At 47.0% G+C, this 25,631-nt stretch overlaps 1 protein-coding gene across 2 annotated transcripts in view; it reads right to left on the bottom strand.

The window, feature by feature from the left end:
• LOC130484301 (sodium channel protein type 5 subunit alpha-like) overlaps positions 1 to 25,631 on the bottom strand; it is a 229,386-nt gene that overhangs the window by 194,515 nt on the left and 9,240 nt on the right. For both annotated transcript variants that reach the window (XM_056857212.1, XM_056857211.1), the window contains exons 3-4: positions 14,463 to 14,552; positions 10,767 to 10,895 (exon numbers count right to left, since the gene is read on the bottom strand). In XM_056857212.1, coding sequence (XP_056713190.1) covers positions 10,767 to 10,895; positions 14,463 to 14,552 — 219 coding nt within the window. The remainder of the gene's footprint in view (positions 1 to 10,766; positions 10,896 to 14,462; positions 14,553 to 25,631) is intronic.

A 25,631-nucleotide genomic window follows, 5' to 3' on the forward strand; every position in this document is an offset into this window, starting at 1 on the left:
GCATCTGCCACTCACGTGGAGGAGTGGGGAACCAAACCCGGTTCTCCAGGTCAGAGTCCACCACTCCAAACCACTGCTCTTAACCACTACACCACGGTGGCAAAAAGCTTATGTACCCTGCCTCCCAGATTCTGTTGGGAAAATCTGGATGAGATGACCATCCCGATGCATGCATTTATTCCATTTGTGTCAGCGAGTCCCGCCATCCTCCAGTTATGCGCACCTTTTATATGTGAGCATGTCCCCACCACAAATTTACAAGCCCGTTCAGTTGCTGGAGTTGCTAACCAACGAACCCCCAGAAACTGCAGCTCTGTGAAAGGGCTGGGCAGGGACCTCAAAACAGGATTCTCAATAGACAACTACAATTTCTAGGATTCTGCGGAAAAAGCCATGTTGGAGAAATGGGATTTCAGAGCAGCTCAGATTTGTAGCACAAATGTGAACTTGCTGAGTCCTCTAGTACACAGGGTGGATGGGTTAAGCATAAGCTGGAAACTGGATTAATAAAGGCAGTAACAGGGCACTTCTGGAGGAACATCACATTCCTAAACTGTACCACATACTCCGTACGGATTGAAACATATCCCCCAGGTTTCCACAAGATTTCAAGATGGAATCAACAGCAGAGAGGCAGAACAAACAGGCTTTCTGGATCCCCCCCCCCAATAAATATTTGATTCTTCCTTAAGTGGTAGAGAAATTCGGCATATAAAAACCAACTCTTCTCCTCCTCTTCCTCACCAGTTCTCTAGCTGGGGGTAGGTGGGGTTGAGGACCACAATGCATGGGGATCCACCCCCCAGCAAAGTATATGGCCAGTCCACTCCTGGCAGTAGTAGATTCTCACTTACTCCATTGTTAGACCTTTATGTGGAGACGCAATCCAATTTTTTATTCTAGGTCAAGGGCAGGATTAATTTTTGGTTAACTCCGCAAAAAAGGAGCATTTGCTATCAGAGAAAGAAAAAGACATCAGAATGGTTGACAGGTTTGCAGTGCTTGCTGTCAGTCAGCATTGGAAACTTGTGGACAGCCATGTAGCCAAATTGTTAAGGACATCTGCTAATGTCTGCTGCACTTTCTCCCCAGATAGTGCTGTAAGCTTTGTGTTCTGACAATCAAGGATTTGAATCATTTGCAAAAACTTCCCTGTCTGGTTGCCAGATGGTTCTCGCTCACTTTATGTGTCCCTCTGAGTAGCTGTTGTGTCCATAACCTACTAAGAGGACAACAGTCACCCATTAGGGTTGCCAACCTTTAGGTGGGGCCTGAGGGTGGCCAGGTCCCTCTTTGCTATCAGCGGGAGGTTTAGGGGGGCAAAGCCAGAGGAAGGCGGGGTTTGGGGAGGGGAGGGACTTCAATGCCTCAGAGTCCAATTGCCAAAGCGGCCATTTTCTCCAGGTGAACTGATATCTATCGGCTGGAGATCAGTTGTAATAGCGGGAGGTCTCCAGCTACCACCTGGAGGTTGGCAACCCTATGGGGCCTGGCTATCTCCTGGATTTATAACTGATCTCTAAACGATAGAGATCACTTCCCCTGGAGAAAATGACTGCTTTGGAGGATGGACTCTATGGCATTATACACCACCGAGGTCCCTCCCTTCTCCAAACCCCAAGCTCCCCAGGCTCTACCCCCCAAAATCTCCAGGAATTTTCCAACCCAGGGTTGGCAACCCTATTCGCCATTCTGAACTGAAACGGGAGGGGTTCATTCAGTGACTGTTTTTGCACTCCTCAAATGTACCACCTGTTTTCAGGTTTCTTTCCAGGGACACTCAAAAAAACTTTTAATACTATTGCTGGAGTTGTTTTAAAGAATCCACCCACTTGTGCTCAGCTTTTAAAACCAGCACAGTCCAACAGGGTTGGAAAAAATGCAACCTTGCCCACACTGAATTTACCCTGTAGCCAAATCTTATTGGTATGGTTGCCAGCTCTGGGTTGGGAAATACCTGGAGATTTTTGGGGCGGAGCTTGGGGAGGGCGGGGTTTGGGAAGAGGAGGGGGCTCAGCGGGGTACTATGCCATAGAGTCCACCCTCCAAAGCAGCTTTTTTCTCCAAGGGAACTGACCTTGGTTATCTGGAGAGCAACTGTAATATCAGGAGATCTCCAGGTGCCATCTGGAGGTTGGCAACCCCACTTTGTGGTTAGAAGGATTCTGGATGTCAGTACACTCATTAACCCTTTCGAGTAAAAAATAAAAAGGGTGCTAAAGCCACAGCAAATCCAGCCACCATGGCTGCAAGAAGGTTTCCAATAATGTGCAAAAATTTAAAGGTAGGTTTTTGTACAAGCGAATCGTTTCTTCTGGGGAGAAAGTGCCGCAAACATTAGCAGACGTCCTTAACAATTCGACTGCATGGCTGTCCACAAGACATTTCCTGATCTTGGGAACTGAGCCTGGTCGTCTGGAGATCAACTGTAATAGCAGGAGGTTGGCAACGTTAAGCACACCCCCTAAACCTGGGGTGATCTGTGGCAAGCAAAATCAACCAGCTCTGCTTACGGTGCACAAATCAAATCATAGCGTAAACCATGGGGGGGCTGAGGGGCTCGAGCCCCCCTGAATTTGGCCAGGGGGGGCTAAGCCCCCCCGGGCAACCAGTGCCCAAATGAGGGGCTCAGATCCAATGGAAGCTGAAGCACAGTCCTGTCCTACCTTCCTGTTGTATCATATTACAATTTCCATGATTCTTTGAGGCTTTGTTCCTGTTTGCTAGTAGGATGCTTGCGGGAGCAGCAGAAGGGGTAATAAGGAATTAAAAGAATATTTGATTTTACTGTAATTTAAAAAAAATGTAAATAAACAGTTTGCATTGTTAATTAAATGCTAAAGTTGTATTTCAGCTGTCTGAAGATAATGTGTTGAAGGCCCCCTAAATTTTGGGGGAGCCCCTCCCTAAATCCCCCATAGCCCTGCCTCCACAGATAGTGGCAACTGAGGCCCCTCCCTGTGATGTCACTGGCTCCTCCCTGTGATGTCATAGCAATGTCTCTGGCCCAGCCCCAGCCCACACCCCTAGGAAATTGGAAAGTCTACGCCCCTGAATCAGATGACACATTTTTGTACGAACCATCGCTGGCATGTTTGTGTGCCGTCCCGAGGGAGACGTTAATGTCAGATTGCCAAAGAGGCGGGGGGCTTCCAGCGCTCCTTTAATCTGATTAAATGATATTCCCTTGTAACGGAATGCCTCTCCATGCTTTCAAAAGCGTCGCCCCGCCCGGAGCCCTTTGGTAGGTAATTAAAATAAAAAGGTTAGAAGCTCTTGAAATTGTCACTGGCCTTCCCGAAGCTTAGAATCAAAAGGAAACATGACCCGGTCACGGCATCCACAACCTTCACCGTCAGACAGAGCCCTCCTAAACGTGCCTGCCGTCGGTTGAGAACCCTTTAGATTTCACTGGCATTTCACCAAATGCCTGAAAGACCTGCCAAGTGGATATCCTAGCATTTGGAGTCAGCAACCCTTCACGAGGCCTGATTAACTTAGTAGGGTTCGGCTGGAGCTGCAGCGAAGTTAATGAGAGTTTGCCATTATTTCCTGACAGAACCAGCATTTGACTTAACAAATTTATCTCCTGATAACAGTCCAATTAGTTCAAGCAGTCATTACATAGGATGGGCTTTGCAATCCAAAAAAAGCAAAAGGTTTTGTCTACAAATCTTCCTGAACTGGAGGAGGAGGAGAAGGAGAAGAAGGAGAAAGGAAGAAGAAGAAGAAGAAGAAGAAGAAGAAGAAGAAGAAGAAAAAGAAGAAGAAGAAGAAGAAGAAGGTTTTTATATGCCGACCTTCTCTACCACTTGAGGAAGAATCAAAGTGGCTTACAATCGCCTTCCCTTCCCCTTCCCACAACAGACACCTTGTGAGGTAGGTGGGGCTGAAAGAGTGTGACTGGCCCCAGGTCACCCAGCTGGCTTCATGTGGAGGAGTGGGGAATCAAACCTGGTTCTCCAGATCAGAGTTCACCGCTGCAAACCCCCGCTCTTAACCAGTGTGGTCTCGTGGGAGAGCCAGCATAGTGTAATGGCAAAGAGCAAGGGACTCTAATCTGGTGAACCGGGTTCAATTCCCCACTCCTCCAGCTGGGTGACCTAGTCACCGTTCTCGCCAAACTCTCTCAGCCCCACCTAACTCAAATGGTGTCTACTGTGGGGAGGGGAAGGCGTTTTGAGTCTCCTTTAAAAGGTGGAGAAAATCGGGGTATAAAAACCAAGTCTTCTTCTTCCTCTTCATCTTCTTCTTGTGGAAAAGAGTTGTGGACTAATCTGGATTCCCCCGCTCTTCCACATGAAGCCTGTTCCTTCTCCCCTTCATCCGCTGAAAACTGGGACAAAAGTTAGAGTCCACCCTCATCCGCCTGTGAACACTCACAAGCTAGTCAAGCTCAAACATCGGTATTAGATGTACGTAACTCATAGGAAGGATGGAGGAGCCCAATCCTCAAGTTCTATGTCTGGCAGAGGTAAGGATGAGTCTCAAGAGGCCTTAAGCATCACTAGTTTATTCTCTCGAAACACAACCAACAACAGAGAACAGGAACTCCACTAGCTTCAGTCACTCCCCAAAACTACAGTGGTCGTTTATGCATGGGAGTGCTACCTGAGGTTCCTTGCTTGCTAGACCCACACTTTCCTGTTGGGAGTCAACGTACCGGCAGTCTCCAAGCACAAATCAAGCTCCCACCCCTTTATATGCTGCTTTGAAGAGCATACTTTGTAGAGCATACTGTGAGAGAAAATCCCCCCCCAAAAAAACAATTGCTGCATAATAAAAGCATCTTAAGAACAAAAAAACAAAAACGGGGCAATCTGAAAGGTGGGGGGCGAAATCTAAGCTGCAGTTTTAAAAAGCCTTTCTTCTGCCCAGAAAGAGCTCCCAGGAAGCAGGAAGCATTTGAATCCCCGCCTCTGTACACGCTGCTTTGTAACTGGATAAGAGAGAACCATGTCAGAAATGTAAGATGTTTATTTCTTGAATGAACATATTTTTTCGCCCGTATATTAGCTAACTCGAAAGAGACAATAGCCATAATGTACTCTGCTCTATTAATTTTTTCAAGAGGAAGTGTGTATGTTCTTTTTCGTCTTTATTTTCTGATGGATACCTTTTTTCCCCCTTTCCCTTTTACCTTCTGTACGTACCCTCAACAATATAAAATAAATAAAATTTATATATTTAAAAAAGAGAGAGGACCGTGTCCCGCGCTTTGCCCTATGCACGGGGATTTCACCCGGACTGAGCTCAGGGGAGAGGGAAGAATCGGGATAACAGAGGAACGGGAAGGTCGGGTATTTGCAAGGGCTGGCAGCGAGGTAATCTCTAATGGAGGGAAAACTCATGCATAACTCCAAGGAACAACCGAGACAGACCGGGGAGGGGGGGAACGTGAGTGAAAGTACTCATGCATAAATGACCAGTACCTGATGAGGTGAAACAACCCCAAGTAAAAAGCACAATACCCTGGTGACATACATAACATCAAGTTTCCTGCCCGTAAATCCTCGCAGCCCCACTGGCCATGGTGCTATGGATCCTCCTTGTGATAAATAACTTACACTTTATTTTAAAAACAAAGGGTGTGGTTTTTTCTTGCACACACACTCAGCCCTAAGGCTCCCACCAGCTAAGCTCGAGGTCAGGGTTAAAAAGCCAAATTTCATCCGTTGAAGATGGGATTAAAGCTCAGGATACAATTGCTTAAGTGGTTGCTGGAACGGCAGCCAAGAAGTACTTAAAAACAAATTGACGGAGGTTTTTAAACTCGTGCAGAATTGCCTGGTTGTCATGGCCGATTCTGGGACCATTCTGGGACCATTACCTTCCTCTTAAAAAAAAAAAACCCACAGAATCGGCTGACCCTTACCCCCCTAGCGGGGTTCTCTTCATCTCTTCTGAGCCTCGATCCTCTTTCCTTTTCACCCACTAGGGCCCTGTTTTAAGTTTCCGCTCGCCTGCCAAGCCAACAGCTGTCCTGAATCCAGATCCTTTTGGGTTTGTTTACATAGGCTTAGAGCTGAATCGGGAAGAAGTTGCTTTGAACTGAGGACAAGAGTCTCCCAGCAGCAAACAAGCAAACGGCTGGGGGAGGCCCCTGTCCTGTCGAGGGAGCAGGCAGGCAGGCTGTCCGCCTAATAGGCAAGCCGGACCCTTGCCAGAAGCAGCACGCTGGCAGGAGCAGAAAAAGCAACCCAACGCCGCTGCCGCCACATGAGTCCCTGGCTTGCCATGTGCTCAGACTCTAATTGGGACAGGAGCCGCATGTGCCTCCCTTGAACTGTGCCGGGCTTGCCCTTCTGCCAGGGGCACAGCAAGGCACTGGTGTCTTTACGCTTCATTTGACCAGTGGTGCCAGAGACTGGAAAGGATGGATGGGGCCGGAGCGTGCAGCGGGTCTACCAGACACTCTCAGACATTACATGACTAGCTTGTCAGGGTAATAGAAAAGGGCAAGAGTCCAGTAGCACCTTAAAGACTAACAAAAATATTTTCTGGTAGGGTATGAGCTTTCGTGAGCCACAGCTCACTTCTTCATCTGAAGAAAGAAAAGGGCAAGAGTCCAGTAGCACCTTAAAGACTAACAAAAATATTTTCTGGTAGGGTATGAGCTTTCGTGAGAAACAGCTCTGAAGAAGTGAGCTGTGGCTCCCGAAAGTTCATACCCTACCAGAAAATATTTTTGTTAGTCTTTAAGGTGCTACTGGACTCTTGCCCTTTTCTACTACTGCAGACAGACTAACACGGCTACCCACTGTGAATTGTCAGGGTAAGTAACACATCAAGTTAGGAGTTCTCAGTCCAGAGACAGATGGGCTTGCCTGTGCAGTCCACTTTCCAACCTCTAGGATCATAGAGGTAGTACAAGAAGGAGAAGGAGAAGAAGGAAAAGGAGGAGGAGGAGGAGAAGAACAAGAACAAAGAGAAGAAGAGTTGGCTTTTATATGCCGACTTTCTCTACCACTTAAGGGAGAATCAAAAAGGCTTACAATCACATCCCCTTCCCCTCCCCACAACAGACACCTTGTGAGGTCGGTGGGGCTGAGAGGGCTCTAAGAGAGCTGTGACTAGCCCAAGGTCACCTAGCTGGCTTCCTGTGGAGGAGTGGGGAAACAAACCCAGCTCACCAGATTAGTGTCCGCCGCTCATGTGGAGGAATGGGGAATTGAACCCGGTTCTCCGGATCAGAGTCCACCGCTCCAAACCACCGCTCTTAACCACTGCACCACACTGGCTCTCAGAAGAGCCTTGCATTCCACTCTTACTCCTTCAGGATTAGGGGTTCCAGGCTCCAGGTGGGACCTGGTGATCTCCCACTAATCCAATTGATCTCCAGACAACAGAGATCAGTTTCCCTGGAGAAAATGGCTGCTTTAAAAGGTAGACCCTATGGCTTTCAACCCTGCTGAGGTCCCTCCCTTTCCCAAACCCCACCACCCCCAGGCTCCACCCCCAAAATCTCCAGATATTTCCCCACCCAGAGCTGGTACCTTATCACAGAGGTACAGCTAGAGGGAATCTGTGTTCTATTCTTCATCCCCCTATATCAGAGATGGTATTAATCGTAGGGAACGATCCTAACCAGGTTTACTCAGAATTAAGTGTCATTTTATTCAGTGGAGCTTACTTCCAGGAAAGTGTTCTTAGGATTGCATCCAAACAGACTTGTTTGCATTCCTTGTTGTCTGTGAAGTAAACAGAATTTCTAGGGGTGTTGCTAGTGCTCCAAGATTCCTCTAACATATTTCTTCAGTGCCATCCTGTATCCTCCTAGGCTCACTCCTTGGGTTATATTGGAGGATATTTGTACCTCCCGCTCATTTTAGAAGCAGAGACTAAGGGCGCTTTCGCACAGGCCGAATAATCCACTTTCAATCCACTTTCAATGCACTTTGCAGCTGGATTTTACTGTATGAAAAGGCAAAATCCACTTGCAAACTATTGTTAAAGTGCATTGAAAGTAGGTTGAAAGTACATTATTCAGCATGTGTGAAAGCATGCCAAAACTGGGCACATGCTCCTGTGATTCACACAATAACCATGCAATCCTTCACTCCTGGATCAAGCGGAGGCCTCGAATTGAATGGAAAGGCAAAAATCATTAAGCAGAACAAGATTGATTTCTTAAAGACCCCCAGCACTGTACAGCCTAAGCCTTTTATTTTATTTTTTTGCCGTCAAGTCGCAGCCAACTTATGGCGACCCTGGAAGGTTTTCAAGGCAAGAGAGATTCAGAGGTGGTTTGCCGTTGCCCAACTCTGCATAGTGACCCTGGCCTTCCTTGGCAGTCTCCCATCCAAATACTGGTCCAGGCCAACCTTGCTTATGGTCTAAGCCAGAGGCTTCAAACATAAGGCCTGTGGGCTAGATCCGGCCCCTTGAGAGCTGTTACCTGGCCCGCAAGCCAGCCACCCCTCCCACTCTCAATCTGGGCTGGCAAGGCATGGCCCGGCCCAACCAAGTGGCATTTATGTCATATCCAGCCCTCATAACAATTGCGTTCGACACCCCTGGTCTAAGCCATAACCCTACCTATAACAGATTTCACCCCAAGCAGTGTTCTCTTTAATGGCACAGGAATTACAGTTACAGTCATTACAAACAGTTGTATCCAGATAAAATACAGTTTATATGTAAATCAATCGATCATGGCAACAATCAAATAGGTTTACGCTTGGTCCCTCGAATCCTCATAGCCGCTACCTCCTCCGTAATACAGGGGTGCTGATCAGTCAAGGAGGAGAACCACTTTGTCCTTTGCGGGGAGACAGAAAATATCCTGCACCAGTGGATCGATGCAGGTTTCCCGCAAGGGCATGTCAAAATCACATTAAAGCAGCACATGAGCCACTGTTTCTGGCTGGTCCCACGAGCATGGGCAGGCCCGATTACTGTCAAGGAAGTTCTTAAATCCACGCCAAAGAATTTCAGTTGAAATCACTATTAAATAGCATTAAGTCTGTAGTGTGATCATGCTCTTAACAATGGCGATGCAAGGTGGGAGATGCAAACCACAGTTGCTGGAGGTTTAAGCGAGACTTCAGCAGGACCCCCAGTGGCGGGGGGCGGGGTCAGGATATCGTGCCGTCCAAGCGGCCGGGCTCATCCCATGCCAAAGTTGCACACGAGTTTAACTTTTTGTTGATGACAGTTGCCCCTCCTGGGATAACCCTTCAACAGGATGAAAGGCTATCCCAGATGGGATGACGGGAGATCTGTCGATGGATCTCCCACTGCTTTTCAACTGCAAAGAACAGTTTTGGGGGTGGCACGGGGGGAGAAGGGTTTAAACCTTTCCCTGGTGCTGTTTTTACAAACTCAGTCACTCCTCACCACTGCCTGGGGCTGCTATATACCTGATAGGGGGGAACCATACAGGCACTTCATATGGGAGTCTCAATCTTTCTCCCGCAGGGCAAATAGGATCGCGGGGACAATTCACACAATTCCTTGTGTCCCCCATGTGCTTGCCCCCAGTCCTGCCGATCAGATCTACTCTGGGAGTTTTATGCCTAGAACTTAATTCCCAGGTGTGCACAGGTACAATTCAGATTAGAGACATGACATTTAGGGAGGGGGGTTATGCATTTCCACTGTGTGTTTTCCTGACCTGAAATGGCCCTGGGGAGTTGCTATATACTTTGCTGAAGAAATTTACGTATAGCCAAGCCCAACTCATTTGGGAAGAGCAGGATAAAAATCAAACAAATACACACACACACACACACACACACACACACACACACACAACCCCATAGGTTTAGGTTCCCCCATCCTGCATGCTGTGCTCCCAGACCAAATGAGGCTCCCGAGCACTTGAGTATTAGGTACTAAGCAGGAAACTCCCAGAGCACATCTTAGGGCTGCCAAGACTCTTGCTCCAGTGGGAGATCTCCCACTTAGTACTTCTGGTCCCCCTCACCACAGCTTGGTAGGATAGCAGGGTGGGGAAATGGGAGAGAAACCAACATCACGCTGATGCCAAGACATCGCTTCTGGTTTTACCAAAGAGTTTCAGTGGGATCCTAGAGCATTGTCCTGACATGATAATGTCACTTCCAGGTTTGTGCCAGAAGTGACATCATGGCATTGGAGCAACGCCCATTAACAGGTCTCCACCCTTCAAAAGCTCCCATATTGGGTTGGCAAACCTACATCTGATCAGCAGGACCCAAGGCAGACCTGCAGGAGATACAAGGACTTTCTAAAACAGGGAGGGACTCTGAGAGCACAAAAACAGCATCAGGCTGGGCAGGGTAACTTTGTCTGCCCATTTGGAGTTGAAGAAATGGCAGGGCACCCATTTACAGGTCTTCCGCAGTCCCATCCAGATGGCCACTCAATGCAGCTTCACCCAAATAAGTGCTTAGTGTAGGAGTATCAAACATACGGCCCACAGGCCAGATCTGGCCCGCGAGCCAGCCAAAGCAGCCACCCCCCCCTTCTTGATCTGGGCTAGCGAGGCGTGGCCCAGCCCGACCAAGTGACATTAATGTCATATCCAGCCCTCGTAACAATTGAGTTCGACACCCCTGACGTAGTCGATTCCAGAAAAGGCACATCTTGGTCAAATGGGTTGATAGACATTACCTGGGAAATTAGGGAAGGCCTCAAGAACTCAGCCCCAAACTCCATAGGATAAAGATAATTAAAAGCACAATAATATATCTCTGGGACACCATGTACAAACAAGCATTAGAGAGTTTTGGGAAACAATTGAAGAAGAAACCTCAAGGAGGAATTTTAAAAATGGTACTTACGCCATGACAATAACAGAAAAATCCAGCCAGTTCCATGGATCTCGAAGAAAGGTGAATTCTGTCATACAAAATCCTCTCGCCAATATTTTTACCAATGATTCAAAAGTGTAAATGCCAGTGAAAGTGTATCTGCAAGGGTTTAAAGGTCCGAGAAAAAGCAAGAGCGTTAGCAGATGATGGACACAAAGAGCAGACAATGTATTTACACATGCTTGTTCATCCAATTTCCAGTGCATGATCTGCGTGTGTGAAACAGCCATCCGGGATTGAATTCAAAACACCGGCAAGCTTATTTTATTGGACGACGCTGGTCAAACGTAACACTTTCCAAATGTTTATCCATGCCTCTGCAAGTCATTGAAAGGATGGACATGCATGTGTGAAATAAGTCTGAGCAGCACATCCCAGGTATGGATCCTTTCACAAGGACTAGTAGCATGCAGACCCGTCCCCTCAAATCGTCACTTGAGTTGCCAGGAGAGCGCTGAATCAGAAGGGATCACCTCAGGAGCTACGATTCTTATCAGAATTTTCTTCCTTCTCTACCATGGATGTAGACTCCTGCCAAACCAATCATAACTAGACCAATTGGGGTTTTATCTGATAAATAAGGTGTATCTTTATAATTCGCATTCCCATATGCCTGGTTATAATTAGGGTTCCCATATGCTGTCCACCAACCGGGCTGCCCGCCGCCCCTCAGCTGGATGGACAGAAGCAGGCCAGCTGAGGGAGACGATCCATGCGCATGCCACGATGACGTCACTTCCGGGTTTAACCTGCAATGGAGACGTTCTAGCAATCCCCCCAAAAAACCTCTATGGTTTCCATAGAGTTTGGGGAGGAATGTGCTAGAGCGTCCCGCGTAATGCCAGTACTTCTGGGATAAATCTGGAAGTGACATCATCACGCTGCACACACAGGTTGCCGCCCCCAGCCCTGCCCCCACAAAGCTCCCGCCGGTGGCATGGGGGGACCTGGGAAACCCTATTTATAATATATACTTGTAACGATTCCCATAGCATAAGTAACAATAAGAGAAAATAATGACACTGCCCTAAAATTATGGAATTAAATAGTGGGAAAGACCAAGAGGCCCTTAACTCCATCCATAAGGTAGGACAGCAATATTCTAGACTGAGAAGGGGTAAAGAAAAATAAGATCCTAGGAGGGGGAAGGATAAAAGGCCCTTCTCTAATCCCAAGAGGCCACAACTGGAGCATCAAGAAATAAATCTCAAGTTGGTCTTCATAAATGTGTACCAGCTTCGCAGAAGCCATGGGTCCCAACATGAAGATGCTGCTATCAATAGGTCCAGACAGTGTTTAGGAAGGGGGAAATATACCACCATCTGAGCCGTGTTTCCACCTCTTCTAGAAGTTGCGGCCTGCATGTTCCACAAGATCCTGACTCAAAGGAGGGCATTCTGTAGTCTTTCCCTCCGGCGCCAGCCACCAGGAGCAGATGGCCATGTTTATCAGCCGTCAGTCAAAAATAAAAAAAAGTGTGTTCTGGTTAGCTCAATGAGCCACGCTAATTGTCTAATGCACTGCACTTTGATTCAGCTCCTGCATCTGCTATCCATTTCCATAACTTGGAGAAATGCATACTTGCTGTACTTCAAAAAGAGAGGGGGGAGGAAGTATCTTTTTTTAAAAAAAAGATAAAAAGCCATCAAAAGGTGTTTGTATTCCTAAAGACTAGCTCAGTCATACTTCAGAAACATTATCTCTGAAAGCCGAGTCTCCAAGTTCATCTTTCTAGCAGCACTGTCTAGCATGGGCTTTGAGTAGGGTTGCCAGGTCCCTTTTCACCACCGGCGGTAGGTTTTTGGGTCAGAGCCTGAGGAGGGCAGGGTTTGGGGAGGGGAAGGACTTCAATGCCATAAAGTCCAATTGCCAAAGCGGCCACTTTCTCCAGGGGAACTGATCTCTATTGGCTGGAGATCAGTTGTAATAGCAGGAGATCTCCAGCTACTACCAGGAGGTTGGCAACCCTAAGCAATCATCTAAGCAAGGAGTGTCAAACATAAGGCCCGCAGACCAGATCCAGTCCCTTGAGACCTCTTATCCAGCCCGCGAGTCAGCAGAGGCAGCCACCCCTCCTTCTCAATCTGGGCTGGCAAGGCATGGCCCAGCCCGAGCAAGTGAAATTTACACCATATCCAGCCCTTGTAACAATTAAGTTTGACACCCCTGATCTAAGCTTTCTCCCATATACGTCAATGGCTGCCATTCTCTCCATGGGGAGAAGAGCAGGACGTGGAAAAACAAGCCAGTAGTATCAAATGGAGCGTTGACTGTGCATGATGCTCATTCATGGGAGCATAGCAGACAATGCAAAGTATGAGTTGGGCAGTGTGACAATCATCAACTTACTTTCTACTGCCGGGTTCACACAGGTGAGAGACAACCTGGCAAAACATTAGTCGAGGACAGTGGACTGGAATTCAGTATTAGGAAGGAGGCATCAGATCAAAGCAGACATCACACAACTCAAGGCGCATATGCACACTGTGGCTCTGGATGACCCTGGTTGGCCACCATGGCCCACAACCGTCACTATGTGCAGGAGACACCCCTGGGAAAGGAATGTACCTTTCCTACTGGAACATTCCAACATCAGAAGCTGACCATCAACTGTCTAGGCCTGTTCACACAACCGGTGGATGCACCGTGGTAGTGGGAAAGGGACTAGCGAATCTTTGGTGGGGCCCAGCCTGTGGTGTGATATTTGGTGGCTATTACACAAGAATGGCTCACTCCCATGTTATATGGAGCACCACACAGAGGCCTTTCTCAAAGCCCTCAAACACCTTAAGGTTGTCTGAATCACACAGGTGGGTCAGTAGAGCAGCCAAGATTCAGGGCTCATGCAAACAACAAAAGAGAAGCCCCAAACAATACCCTGAAGGAATTCGAAAATGCCACTTTGACTGTAACCCAGAATGAAAAGGTGCAACAAGGTGGCTCAATTAGACATACATCTGTCAAAGATTTACTGTATTTAAAAATGTACACAATGGTCTTAGGAGTGTGCAGCTTTCCCCCCGGTATTTTTCGGGTTCGGGTTTAACAAACCCAGAAATTTTCACACACACAAAAAAAAAGCCAAAAGCCAAATACAATGGAAAATCGAAAAATTTTGGGTTTATAAAACCCGAAAAATACAGGCTCAGAGATGAATCTGTGTCTCCCCAGAGCCCAGAATTCAGTTCTGCACCGCTGGGGGGTTTAGATGAGAGCTGCTGGCTGGCTGCCGCCTCCTTTGTTATCAATTCAGCATTATTCGAGGATCTGCTTTTCGGTTCCCTTTAATTTCCACCATTTTTGAACCAGTTAAAAGAGAAGCACCCCGAGAAGACTGGATGCAAGTCAGTAAATACTTCCAGTCCCCCTAAAGAAGTTAAGGTTGCCAGCTCCAGATTGGGGAACTCCTTGAGATTTGGGGGTGGAGACTGGAGAGGACAGGCACCTTAGAGGGGTACAATGCCATAGAGTCCACCCTCCAAAGCAGCCATTTTCTCCAGGTGAACTGTCATCTGGAGATGAGCTGTAATTCCAGGGGATCCCCAGGTTCCACCTGGAGGCTGGCATCCCTAAAATGAAGCCATGAGCAGAAGGCCCCAACAAGACAGTAGGAGAATAGGAAAGAAACGGGCGGGGGGAAAGTAAAAAGCAAACAAAGATACTTACTCGACGTATTTAGCCCACTGGGGGATTTCCCGTCGTGCCATGAACACACAATTGGTCAAAATAGTGCACATAATAAACATACTGAATAATGTAAAACCACACGTTAAGGAAAGAACTGTAAAGAAATCAAAGCATTTTGTTTAAAAACACAGTTTGCCAAATTATACCTTTGCGCTAGTAATATCATCAGGGGTGGTCTTAGGGATTCTGGGGCCTGGGACAGAAGTCCTGGTTGGGGAGCCAGAACCAGTGCCCCCCCCCTTGGGCCCCTCCCACCACCCTCCCTCCTGAGGCCAAAGAAGGGTGTCCTTCTCTCTGCATGAGGCGGGCAGGAGCCGTCACCAGAAGCCGACTGCCTGAGCCCCAGAGGAAGTGGGCAAAAGCAGCCGTCACTGACCCAGCTGCCCGAGCCTCAGATGGGGAGGGTTGACGTGGTTGTTGCTGCGAGCAGGCAGCCTGAACCCTGGGCAGGGTGAGTTAGGGTTGCCAGGTCACTCTTTGCCACGGGCGGGAGGTTTTGGGGGCAGAGCCTAATGAGGGCGGGGTTTGGAGAGAGGAGTTCAACGCCATAGAGTCCAATGGTCAAAGCAGTCATTTTCTTCAGGTGAACTGATCTCTATCAGCTGGAGATCAGTTGTAATAGCAGGAGATCCCCAGCTAGTACCTGGAGGTTGGCAACCCTAGGGTGAGTACAAGTGACAATGGATGGAGCCTAGACTTTTTCTTTTTTCCCATCAGGGGGCGGGGCCATGGGCGGCACCCCCCTAGCATGGGGCCAAGGGCAGCAGTCCCTGTTGCGCATTGGCTAGGACCACCCCTCGACATCACAACGTTTTCAAATTCTCTAGCACCAGTTAACACCAAGTATGATTTCAGAACCAAATGTGCAAGGTCTTTTTTGTGGTTGCCCCTCAGCTTTGGCACACCTTCCCCACAGCTGCTCGACCTGTACTTAATTTTGCTGGTTTAAGGTATCAGGTGAATTTTTTTTAAAAAAAAATATTGTCGAAGGCTTTTTTTTTTTTTGCTCAGACTTTTTCATGACTTCTGTTGGTTGTTTTAAATTCCATTGTTCTTCCAGCTTTTGCCCATTATGTTTTGTAGACAGGGACAAAGTGGAGACGTGGTTATGCGACATGTGTTTTCTTCAGTTACAATGATTGACTTTTGTTAATTTCGGATTCCGGGGTTTGCTGCTAGCTACTGAAAACGACTGCAAGCAGTTGTAAATGGTGGATTAATTATCATGATTTTAATTGTCGATTAATATAAGCCACCTCCAAATCCATTGGCTAAGAGCCTTGTGGAGTATAAATATTTTCCAAAATAAATATGCAAAACCTCTAAAGTTAGAAACAGGGACTCAAGTCAAAATTGAACAACAAAGGAAGCTGAATTCTGCAAGCAAGAGCAAATTATCTGACTATACAAATTATGCAAATATTACTTGATTATTTGAGTACCGACAATCGTTAAAATTTCGTTCATTAAATGCAAACTCCTCCACAAGAAAATAATAACAATTTATCTGCTATGTTGGACAGACACTCTGCTCTGTCACTTGGGTCTCTGTGACCTGTATGTAGTCCTTATGGAGCAATCTTGGTTGGGGGGTAGCATTGCTAGCTTTGGAAAATGTCAGGAGATTTGAAAGAGAGAACAGTTGGTTTTTATACCCCAGTTTTCTCTACCTAGGCTGGAGCCAGCGTGGTGTCGTGGTGAAGATCGGTGGTTTGGAGCGGTGGACTCTAATCTGGAGAACCGGGTTTGATTCCCCACTCCTCCACATGAGCGGCGGACGCTAATCTGGTGAACTGGGTTGGTTTCTCCATTCCTCCACAGGAAGCCAGCTGAGTGACCTTGGGCTAGTCACAGTTGTCTCTGAGCTCTCTCAGCCTCACCTACCTCACAGGGTGTCTGTTGTGGGGAGGGGAAGGGAGGGTGATTGTAAGCCAGTTTGATTCTTCCTTAAGTGGTAGAGAAAGTCACTATATAAAAACCAACTCTTCTTTTTGTTCTTCTTCTTGGTGGCCTCCCATCCAACTAGTAACCAGGGTGGACCCTGCTTAGCTTCTGAGACCTGACAAGATAAAGCTAGCTTGGGCCATCAAGGTCAGGGCTCCAAACTTATTACAAGACAAAAATGTAAGAAATATCCAATAATAGCAATGCATTCCTACACTTTCCCTCCACTTAGAACTACTGGCCTGGTTGTTTATGTTCTAAAATATGCATGGTGAAATTATATCCATACAGCGATACATGCCAAAATAAATTAGATGCAGTGTTGGTGGGGGGATGCCCCCAAACTGGATGAGAGCAGAATCTGAAGAAGCCAAGTTTAGCTTCTGTTAAAATAGACTTCACAAAGAGCCTATTTTAGCTAGAGTCTAGATTAGCAAAAGAGGCAGGCTCTGCCCCAGGAACTCGCATTCTAGACTTAAATGGGTTCTAGAAGGGCACAGAGGAAGGGAAAAGCAAGGTACCACGCCAAGGATGCAAGCAAAGACTCCATGGCATTATATATATTCTCAGGGTACTTGAGAATAAGAGCTAAGGAGTTATGCCAAAGGTTTCGGGGAAAGGTCGGTCTGGGGAATCAAAAGAGGAAATGGAGACCCGATGCGATTGTTCTGGAAGCCAGTGTGGTGTTGTAGTTAGTGGGTTGGGTTATGACCTGGGAGACCCGAGTTCAAATTTACCTTAGGCAGATCATGAGAAGGAGGTCATCTTGGCCATCGTCTGGGCATGGAGTAGGGGGTCACTGGGGGTGTGGTGGGGAGTTAGTTGTGAATTTCCTGCATTGTGCAGGGGGTTGGACTAGATAACCCTGGTGGTCCAAACAACTCTATGAGAAGAAGAAGAAAGAAGAAGGAAGAAGGAAGAAAGAAGAAGAAGAAGAGTTGGTTTTTATTCCCCCGATTTTCTCTACCTTTTAAAAGGAGACTCAAACCGGCTTACTATTGCATTCCCTTCCTTTCCCCACAACAGACACCCTGTGAGGTAGGTGGGGCTGCGAGAGTTCTGAGAGAACTGTGACTAGCCCAAGGTCACCCATCAGGCTTCATGCGGAGGAGTGGGGAACCAACCTGGTTCACTAGATGAGAATCTGCAACTGGTGTGTAGAATCAAATCCGGTTCTCAAGATTAGAGTCCACATTCTTAACCACTACGCCACACTGGCTCTCAACAGGTTAGCTCGATGTCATCAGCTATCAGAGGCTAAGCAGGGTCAGCCCTGGTTTGAACTTGGATGGGTGACCACCAAGGAAGTCCAGGGTTGCTTCGCAGAGGCAGGCAATGGCAAGTCACCTTTGAACAGCCCTTGCCTTGAAAGCCCCATGAGGGATCTCCATAAGTTGATTGCAACTCAATGGCACCTTCCACCAAAGGGAGTCAGAGAAAGCCGCTCCTCTACATCCTCTAAAGCAGTGAGTTCCCAAAGTGGGCAGTACCACCCCCTGGGGGTGGGTGGGATTACCTAGGGGGGGCACTAAGAGGCAGGGGGCAGCAGGGGGCGCTAGAGGCGGTCCCCTTTGACTGTGTTGTTCTCTAATTTACAGTAGATCAAACTATGGCATCATGCTGGCAAAATTGGTGGAAACTATCCAGACTTTGAAGAGCTGCCGCCGCTGGATCAAGTTCATCAGTTTTGTTGAATAAATTTCAACCAAAAAGTTTTGATTTGATTTTGAATAGATGTGCATTTAATTGTTACTGTTTGGAAATTTTATGGTCGTTATCTTCTTTAGTGAGCCACGCAAACCCCTATTTGGAATAATGCTTTTGATAGGGTAGGGTTGGGGGCACTGGGGTTGAGTTTTTGGATGTTTGGGAAGCGCTGTTTGGGAACCGCTGCTCTTAAGCCTTCCTGGCCCGTTCATCTGCTCATATCAAAGCGCAAAAGGGCTCCCTTCTTCCCAGTGCGAAGAACAGCAGAGGCTCTGGCCCAGCCACTTACTTCCAGACTTTACTTTATCCTCCCCCCACCCCCACCCCCACCCCGTGAGCAACCCCAGAGACTCTGGCAGAGTTTTTCCTTCTTCTTGTATGTTTGAGCCTCTTACTAAGGAACAACCAAAGGGCACTTTAACTCCCTGCCTGCATTGTGAGTAGCAAACAAAGGCCTCTTCCTTTCAGCACCTCATAAGCTCAATTCTGTTTGCTTGAGGAAGAGTAGAAGCAAATTCTGCCAGATTCTCGGTTGCTGTTCACACAGGAAGGAGTCCCTTAAGGAGCCCTTGACTCACGTGGGAGAAAGTGGTGAAGGAGACTGATGGAAGGAATGAAGTTGTTTTTTTCCCCTGGGGACCGAAGCAGAATCCCCATTGGGGCTCCCGGCCTCCAGTTGCTTATCCCTATTATAGAGGTTAATGCTCATAAAATAATGCGAGCAGAAAATGAGGGTAACCACCTGCTCTTCTCTGCAGCCATTCGTTGGGAGGAGCAAGTCCCAGCAGTGGAAAATGTTTTTGAATCAGGCTTTGGCTGACTGGTCCCCCGGAGTCCAATTATTGGTTTCTAAGTGTCCACGTGGGAATAACCAGGCTAGTTAGCAACTGAGCAGATTTTTTTTTTTTATGATAGATTTAGGGCATGCACGAAAAGACTCCATTTTCTTAAAGGGGGTTGTAATTGTGCCATGGGAAACTCTTTCTCATCTGGCAGCAGATTCCAGTTCCCTATTTGAGATTTCAATTGGGTGGAAGGAGAAAACTGAAAAGACATCCAACCTTTTTCTTCTTCTTCTTAATTACTGTTTTCACGACAAACGCTATAAACAGTGAGCCATTGCACACCAAAAGGGAAGCCTACGGTATACTACCAGAGTTACAAAGTCAATTTACTACAGCAGCCAAAAATTGAGACACCTGCAAAGTTACTTGTTTGTCTTCATCACTTGGTAACTAGGAAGACTTAGAGTGCATTCCTAAGAATACTTTCCTGGGAGTGAGCCCCACTGAATAAAATGTGACTCAGTGGCGGGTCTACTATGAAACTAATGAAGCTTAAATTTCAGGGGCCCTAATCCCAGAGGGGCCCTGAAGCAACTTTTTTTTTTAATGAGTGAATTTTTCAACAAAACCGATGGAGTTTTTTTTAAAGTGTTTGCTATTAAAATAAGGCTATTTTAGTGATAGAATCATAAGCTAATGGGTTGAAGGACTGAGTATTGACCTTAGAATATGCTCTAATACCCATTTCATATGGCCTCAAAATGTCCCTGTAATTGGTCAAATTTCAAAAGTTTCTCGGGGGCTTTCAGAGCCCAAACCCCCAGCTATATGGGCTCACTGAGCTTGCCAGAATCTTTTCATAGCCTACATTTTGTCAGCTGGATCCTCGAATCCTTCATTGGTGCACAGCTTAATAGTTCTATAGCTCAGCCCTTAGGCTAGACCCAATTGGAACCATAAAAAGACCAAAAATATGATTTTTACCCCTTTATCCTAAAGAGCCCCCTCTGATGACCTTCTACTCTATTCAAGAATTAACCGATATATCTGCCATAGAACAACCCCATTGAAGAAGATAACAGCTGTTACTCAGACTTCATTGCTGGTGGGAAGGGGCTCACCGTATGGGCCATTTTCAAGGACTCCACCCCACCACCCTGTTCTCAGCCATTTGGGCCTCGAGGTCCTTGCAAGGGCAGCAAGGCCCTTTGGACCTTGTTGGATGTTGCCCTATTGTTGCTGGTTGTGAAGGGGCCCCCATAACAGTTCAAGCTTCAGGGTCCCAAAAATGTATGTCCGCCACTGATGTGACTTACTTCCAAGCAGACCTCCTTAGGATTTTCCCCTTCGCGTCTAGAGAGATAGAGTCCTGGTTAAGCAAAGGAAAAATCAATCCAGCTCTCAAATCTGAAAATTCGGGGCAATCCGAAAGAATATGATCTATAAGTCAGTTTGGTTAGTACCACATCTGCAGAATCTATTAGAGCATGGAGTACCATAAAACCTTCCTGACAACACAGCAGATGGCAAGGTGTTCAAATGTGCAAGCATATATGCCCTTCTATATTTTGGAAGACATTATTCAGACAGGTAGTTTGGCAATTTTATCTGGGGAAGAATTCCAACTGAAAAGGATGAACTTACTCTGCAAGCTCTAACCAGCATACTCTTAGAGCCAAAATCCTTCAAACGTCTTTTAACTGACTGACTCAATTCACAGCTACTCATCGTTTCTGTCATGTCATCCCTGTTGGGTTTTTGAGTGATCTGCAAATTAACTGGGCTGCGTGACTTTCACTCTTCAACTCTATCGCCACCTTGAACTTCCTGGCTGGCTGAGCTCCGGTCTTCTCTGCCTTGCGCCTCCCAAACATTTATTTATTCATTTAAACATTCCACCTTTCCTTGTAGTTCAAGGTTCAACGTTCCTCCTGAAATGTGGTGGTGGGAAGCGCGGTTAAGTCCGAGCTGACTTACGGCGACCCCGTAAGGTTTTCAAGGAAAGACACATTCGGAGGTGGTTTGCCATTGCCTGAACATAAGAACATAAGAAAGGCCCTGCTGGATCAGCCCAAGGTCCATCAAGTCCAGCAGTCTGTTCACACAGTGGCCACCCTCTAGGAAGCCACAAACAAGACGACTGCAGCAGCACCATCCTGCCGGCCTCCATGTGGGCTGAGACAGTTCTGAGAGAACTGAGACTGGCCCAAGGTCACCCAGCAGGCTTCATGTGGAGGAGTGGGGAATCAAACTTGGTTCTCCAGATTGGAGTCCAACGCTCTTAACCACTACACCATGCTGGCTCTCTTTGTACTTTGTGTGTGTGCCATCAAGTCCCAGCTGACTTATGGCACCCCCGTAGGGTTTTTAAGGCAAGAGACATTTGGAGGTGGTTTGTCATTGCCTGCCTCCATGTGGGCTGAGAGAGTTCAGAGAGAACTGAGATTGGCCCAAGGTCACTGAGCAGGCTTCATGTGGAGGAGCAGGGAATTGAACCCAGTTCTTCCAGATTGGAGTCTGCCGCTCTTAACCACTATGCCACCCTGGCTCCTGAAATACTGCTCCCCAAATAGGGAACCCCTGGGGAGCAACATGAGTGGAGGGGGGGACTGGAGGGCTGCCAAAGGAGGACAGAATTGCCCCCCTCTGGCAGGTGCTGATAAATTTGATAGACTCCAACTCAATGTGTCCCTTTTGGGAGTCGGTGGAATGGATAAGCCACGGTGCCATTTAGTGGGGGAAGGGAATCCTGGAAAACATCTTGATGAGAACACCTCCCCCCCCCCAAAAAAAAAAAAAAAACACTGGGAACTGGCCCTGCCTCTTCAGTTCAGAGCCAGCATGGTGTAGTGGTTAAGAGCAGTGGTTTGGAGTGGTGGACTCTGATCTGGAGAACTGGGTTTGATTCCCCACTCCTCCACATGAGCGGCGGGGGCTAATCTGGTGAACTGGGTTGGTTTCCCCACTCCTACACATGAAGCCAGCTGGGTGACTTTGGGCTAGTCACAGGTATCTTAGAGCTCTCTCAGCGCCACCTACCTCTGTTGTGGGGAGTGAAAGGGAAGATGATTGTAAGACAGATGTTTTTTCCTTAAGTGGTAGAGAAAGTCGACATATAAAAACCAACTCTTCTTCTTCATCATCATCCCAAATGGACATCTTCCATCATTCAATAACTGCAGCCAACTTCCATACAGTTGGACTTAACAGGGCATTCTGTCAAGGCTTAGATTGCCTCTGACAAATACGTTTCCCTGAAAAGTATTCAAGCTTTTATACTGCTCAGAGCAACTGCAGAGAATTCCTTTGCAAGGGAGAACTTCTTTTCAGAGCCTGTTTCAGAGCCGATCGCTTAAAATAATGCAATGCCAAGCTTTATTTTCACGCAGTGTCCCCACTGCAGGATCCACGTTGCCAAAACTCAAGGGAATGTCAGGAAAAGGCTCCAGGACAGTCCAAAGAGTTCTGATCAGGTGTGAGTGAGGCGGGGAATAGGAAAACCCCAAATCTGGGCAGGAACTGAAATGTAGCAAAGGGTCCTAGCAGACTGTTGCTTGGTATGAGGTGCAGATTTCAGGTTCCTCTATTTCTTTATTTCTTTTTTTTTTTTAAGACTGACAAATTTGCTGCTAAAATCTCAGAAGCTGAGAACCTGATCTGTAAGATTGCCACTGGTCCAAGGGCAGGATTTAGGTGCCCCTCTCCATGTGGTGTAGAGAGCCAGCGTGGTGTTGTGGTTAAGAGTGGTGGTTTGGAGCAGTGGAGTCTGGAGAACTGGGTTTGATTCCCCACTCCTCCACACGAGCGGCGGAGGCTAATCTGGTGAACTGGATTTGTTTCCCCATTCCTACACACGAAGCCAGCTGGGTGACCTTGGGCTAGTCACAGCTCTCTCAGCCCCACCTACCTCACAGGGTGTCTGTTGTGGGGAGGGGAAGGTGATTGTAAGCTGGTTTGAGTCTCCCTTAAGTGGTAGAGAAAGTCAGCATATAAAAACAAACTCTTCTTCTTCGTAGCTCCTTCCCTAGAATAAGTTTTGCCAAGCAGTAAATGCACAATGACCTGAGCATTCTTACCTGGTCTCATGCCTACTACACCCGACCCTATCCGGGCATTGAAATCTCCACCCAACATAAAATGGGAGATAGGATATTGAAAAGATAATGACTTAATAGTAGCTGTTAGTAGGTTCCAAAGAGTCACTTTCCCCTGCGAAACAGAGCTCTTGGGTGGGATGGACACATTAATAGCCAAGGAGTAAATGTTTCAGAAAATTTTATGCAAAATGAGAGACGGCGCAAAATTGGTTAACCTGTAATTTAGCTGGGTACCCAGAGGCTGGGTGGGAAAGAACTCAATTATACTATGAAATATATTTATTATAAAGCGCTCATGCAGATATTAAACACAAGCCTATTTGGCCAATACTGTGATGCACATTTTGTGTGTAAGGTCAGCCCAACCCAGAAAGAAATATTCAGAGTGCATTCCACGTTGGTGGAATTTAAAACACATTTTAATAACAATCTGACATCATAGGCACAGAGTTCATTTAGAGTACATCCTTAAATGCATACCTGGGCTGTTACAAAATTGTTTTATCTGTTGATTAATGCATAGGGTTGCCAACCTCCAGGTGGTGGCTGGAGATCTCCTTTATTACAACAGATCTCCAACCGATAGAGATCAGTTCACCTGGAGAAAATGGCCATTTTGGCAATTGAACTCTATGGCATTGAAGTCCCTCCCCTCCCCAAACCCTGTCCTCCTCAGGCTCCGCCCCAAAAACCTCCCGCCAGTGGAGAAGAGGGACCTGGCAACCCTATTCATGCGTATGTGTGTATAAGATGTTTTATTAGACCACTGATAAAGGCCTGGGGGCACAACCACATTTGGCATGTGGTTTTAGACTATCCACCTTGCATTTGTTGCCATATAGGCTTGTTTTTAATATCTGCACAAGCGCTTTATAATCAATATATTTCAAAGTATAATTAAGTTCTTTTCCACCCAACCTTTGGGTAGCCAGCTTAGTCTTCAGGTTGGTGTCTCTCCCCCCACCACCATTTTAACCTGTAATTTATACAGCTGTAGAAAATTCTTCCTAAAGTCTAGACGGAAACTCTTTTGATTTAATTTCAACCCGTTGGTTCTGGTCTGACCTTCTGGGGCAACAGAAAACAACTCGGCAATCCTCTACTTGAAGGGCTGCCCCAGAAGGTAGGACCAGAACCAACGGGTTGAAATTAAATCAAAAGAGTTTCCATGTAGACATTAGGAAGAACTTTCTAACAATTAGAGCGGTTCCTCAGTGGAACGGGATTCCTCGGGAGGTGGTGAGCTCTCCTTCCCTGGAGGTTTTTAAGCAGAGGCTAGATGGCCATCTGTCAGCAATGCTGACTCTATGACCTTAAGCAGATGGTGAGAGGGAGGGGACCTTGGTCATCTTCAGGGCATGGAGTAGGGGTCGCTGGGGGTGTGGGGGGTAGTTGTGAATTTCCTGCATTGTGCAGGGGGTTGGACTAGATGACCCTGGTGATCCCAACTTTATGATTCTATTCTATTCTATCCTATTCTTAACTCTGTTGGTTTCTAAGTTGCAATTTGGGACACCTGAATACAGATTTTTATGGGGTTACAGAATGCTCCTGGTTCTGCCATTGCTGCACTTTCCCATGCTTTCTGTAATATTCTGCTGTCTCATTAAATACATGCTTCTCTCGTAAACACCCCCCCTGCTAACGGTTACGGAAGCTAAATGCAGGCTTTGCTTAGTCACCGGCAACATGCATTTTAATACTCGGCTTAAAGCCTCCCTGCGTTACAGTCCTCTGTGGAATTAGAGCCACCGAGCCTAGGCTTTTCCTACACAGATCCGTGCACGGAGATTAATGTTTCAATGGGAAGAGGTTAGGTAGCTCAGGAGCTTTCAGGCTCCAGGAAAAAACGGCGGCGCTTTCAAGCCGCGCCTGCCAAACCACCTTCAAGCCTTGGTTTTTAAACAAACCCAAAACACTCTTATTGAAGAACATAAGAAACAACAGCAGTCAAATCTCTCTAGAATGCAGTCCAGGAGAAAGAGAGCCTGACTTCAAAATGTGGATACGGGAGAGGATGGCTTTTGCCCTGCTGCGCTTTCTGAGCTTGATTGCCTTGACAGCATCTGTAGAGCAAGAAAGGAACAGCCGCGAGGACTCCCCGGAAATGTCATGAGGTGTATTTGTCTAGTAGCCCAGGAATATAGTCGGGAGGGAGAAACCTGACCCTCACCCCAGCAGGGCTCAGCAAACGAAATACTACTACTAATAAAAACAACTTTGCCTCTTTGAAGAAGAGTAGGTTTTTATAGCCCGCTTTTCTCTACCATAAATAGTCTCAAAGTGGCTTATAATTGCTTTCCCTTGCCCTCCCCCCCCCCACAACAAACACCTTACGGGGTAGATGGGACTGAGAGAGCTGAGAGAACTGTGAACGGGGGACTGTGATCTGGAGAACCGGGTTTGATTCCCCACTCCTGTACATGAGCGGCAGATGCTAATCTTGTGAGCTGGATTTGTTTCCGGTTTGATTCTCCCTTAAGTGGTAGAGAAAGTCAGCATATGGAAACCAACTCTTCTTCTTCTAGCATCACTGGAACCCAGCAAAGCCAGTAAATGCAGTACCACTTCTTGACACATGTATGGGTGGTGCTAAAGAGCGGAAAAGAATACCC

The sequence above is a fragment of the Euleptes europaea genome, chromosome 11, assembly GCF_029931775.1.
Source record: "Euleptes europaea isolate rEulEur1 chromosome 11, rEulEur1.hap1, whole genome shotgun sequence".
Lineage (NCBI taxonomy): Eukaryota > Metazoa > Chordata > Lepidosauria > Squamata > Sphaerodactylidae > Euleptes > Euleptes europaea.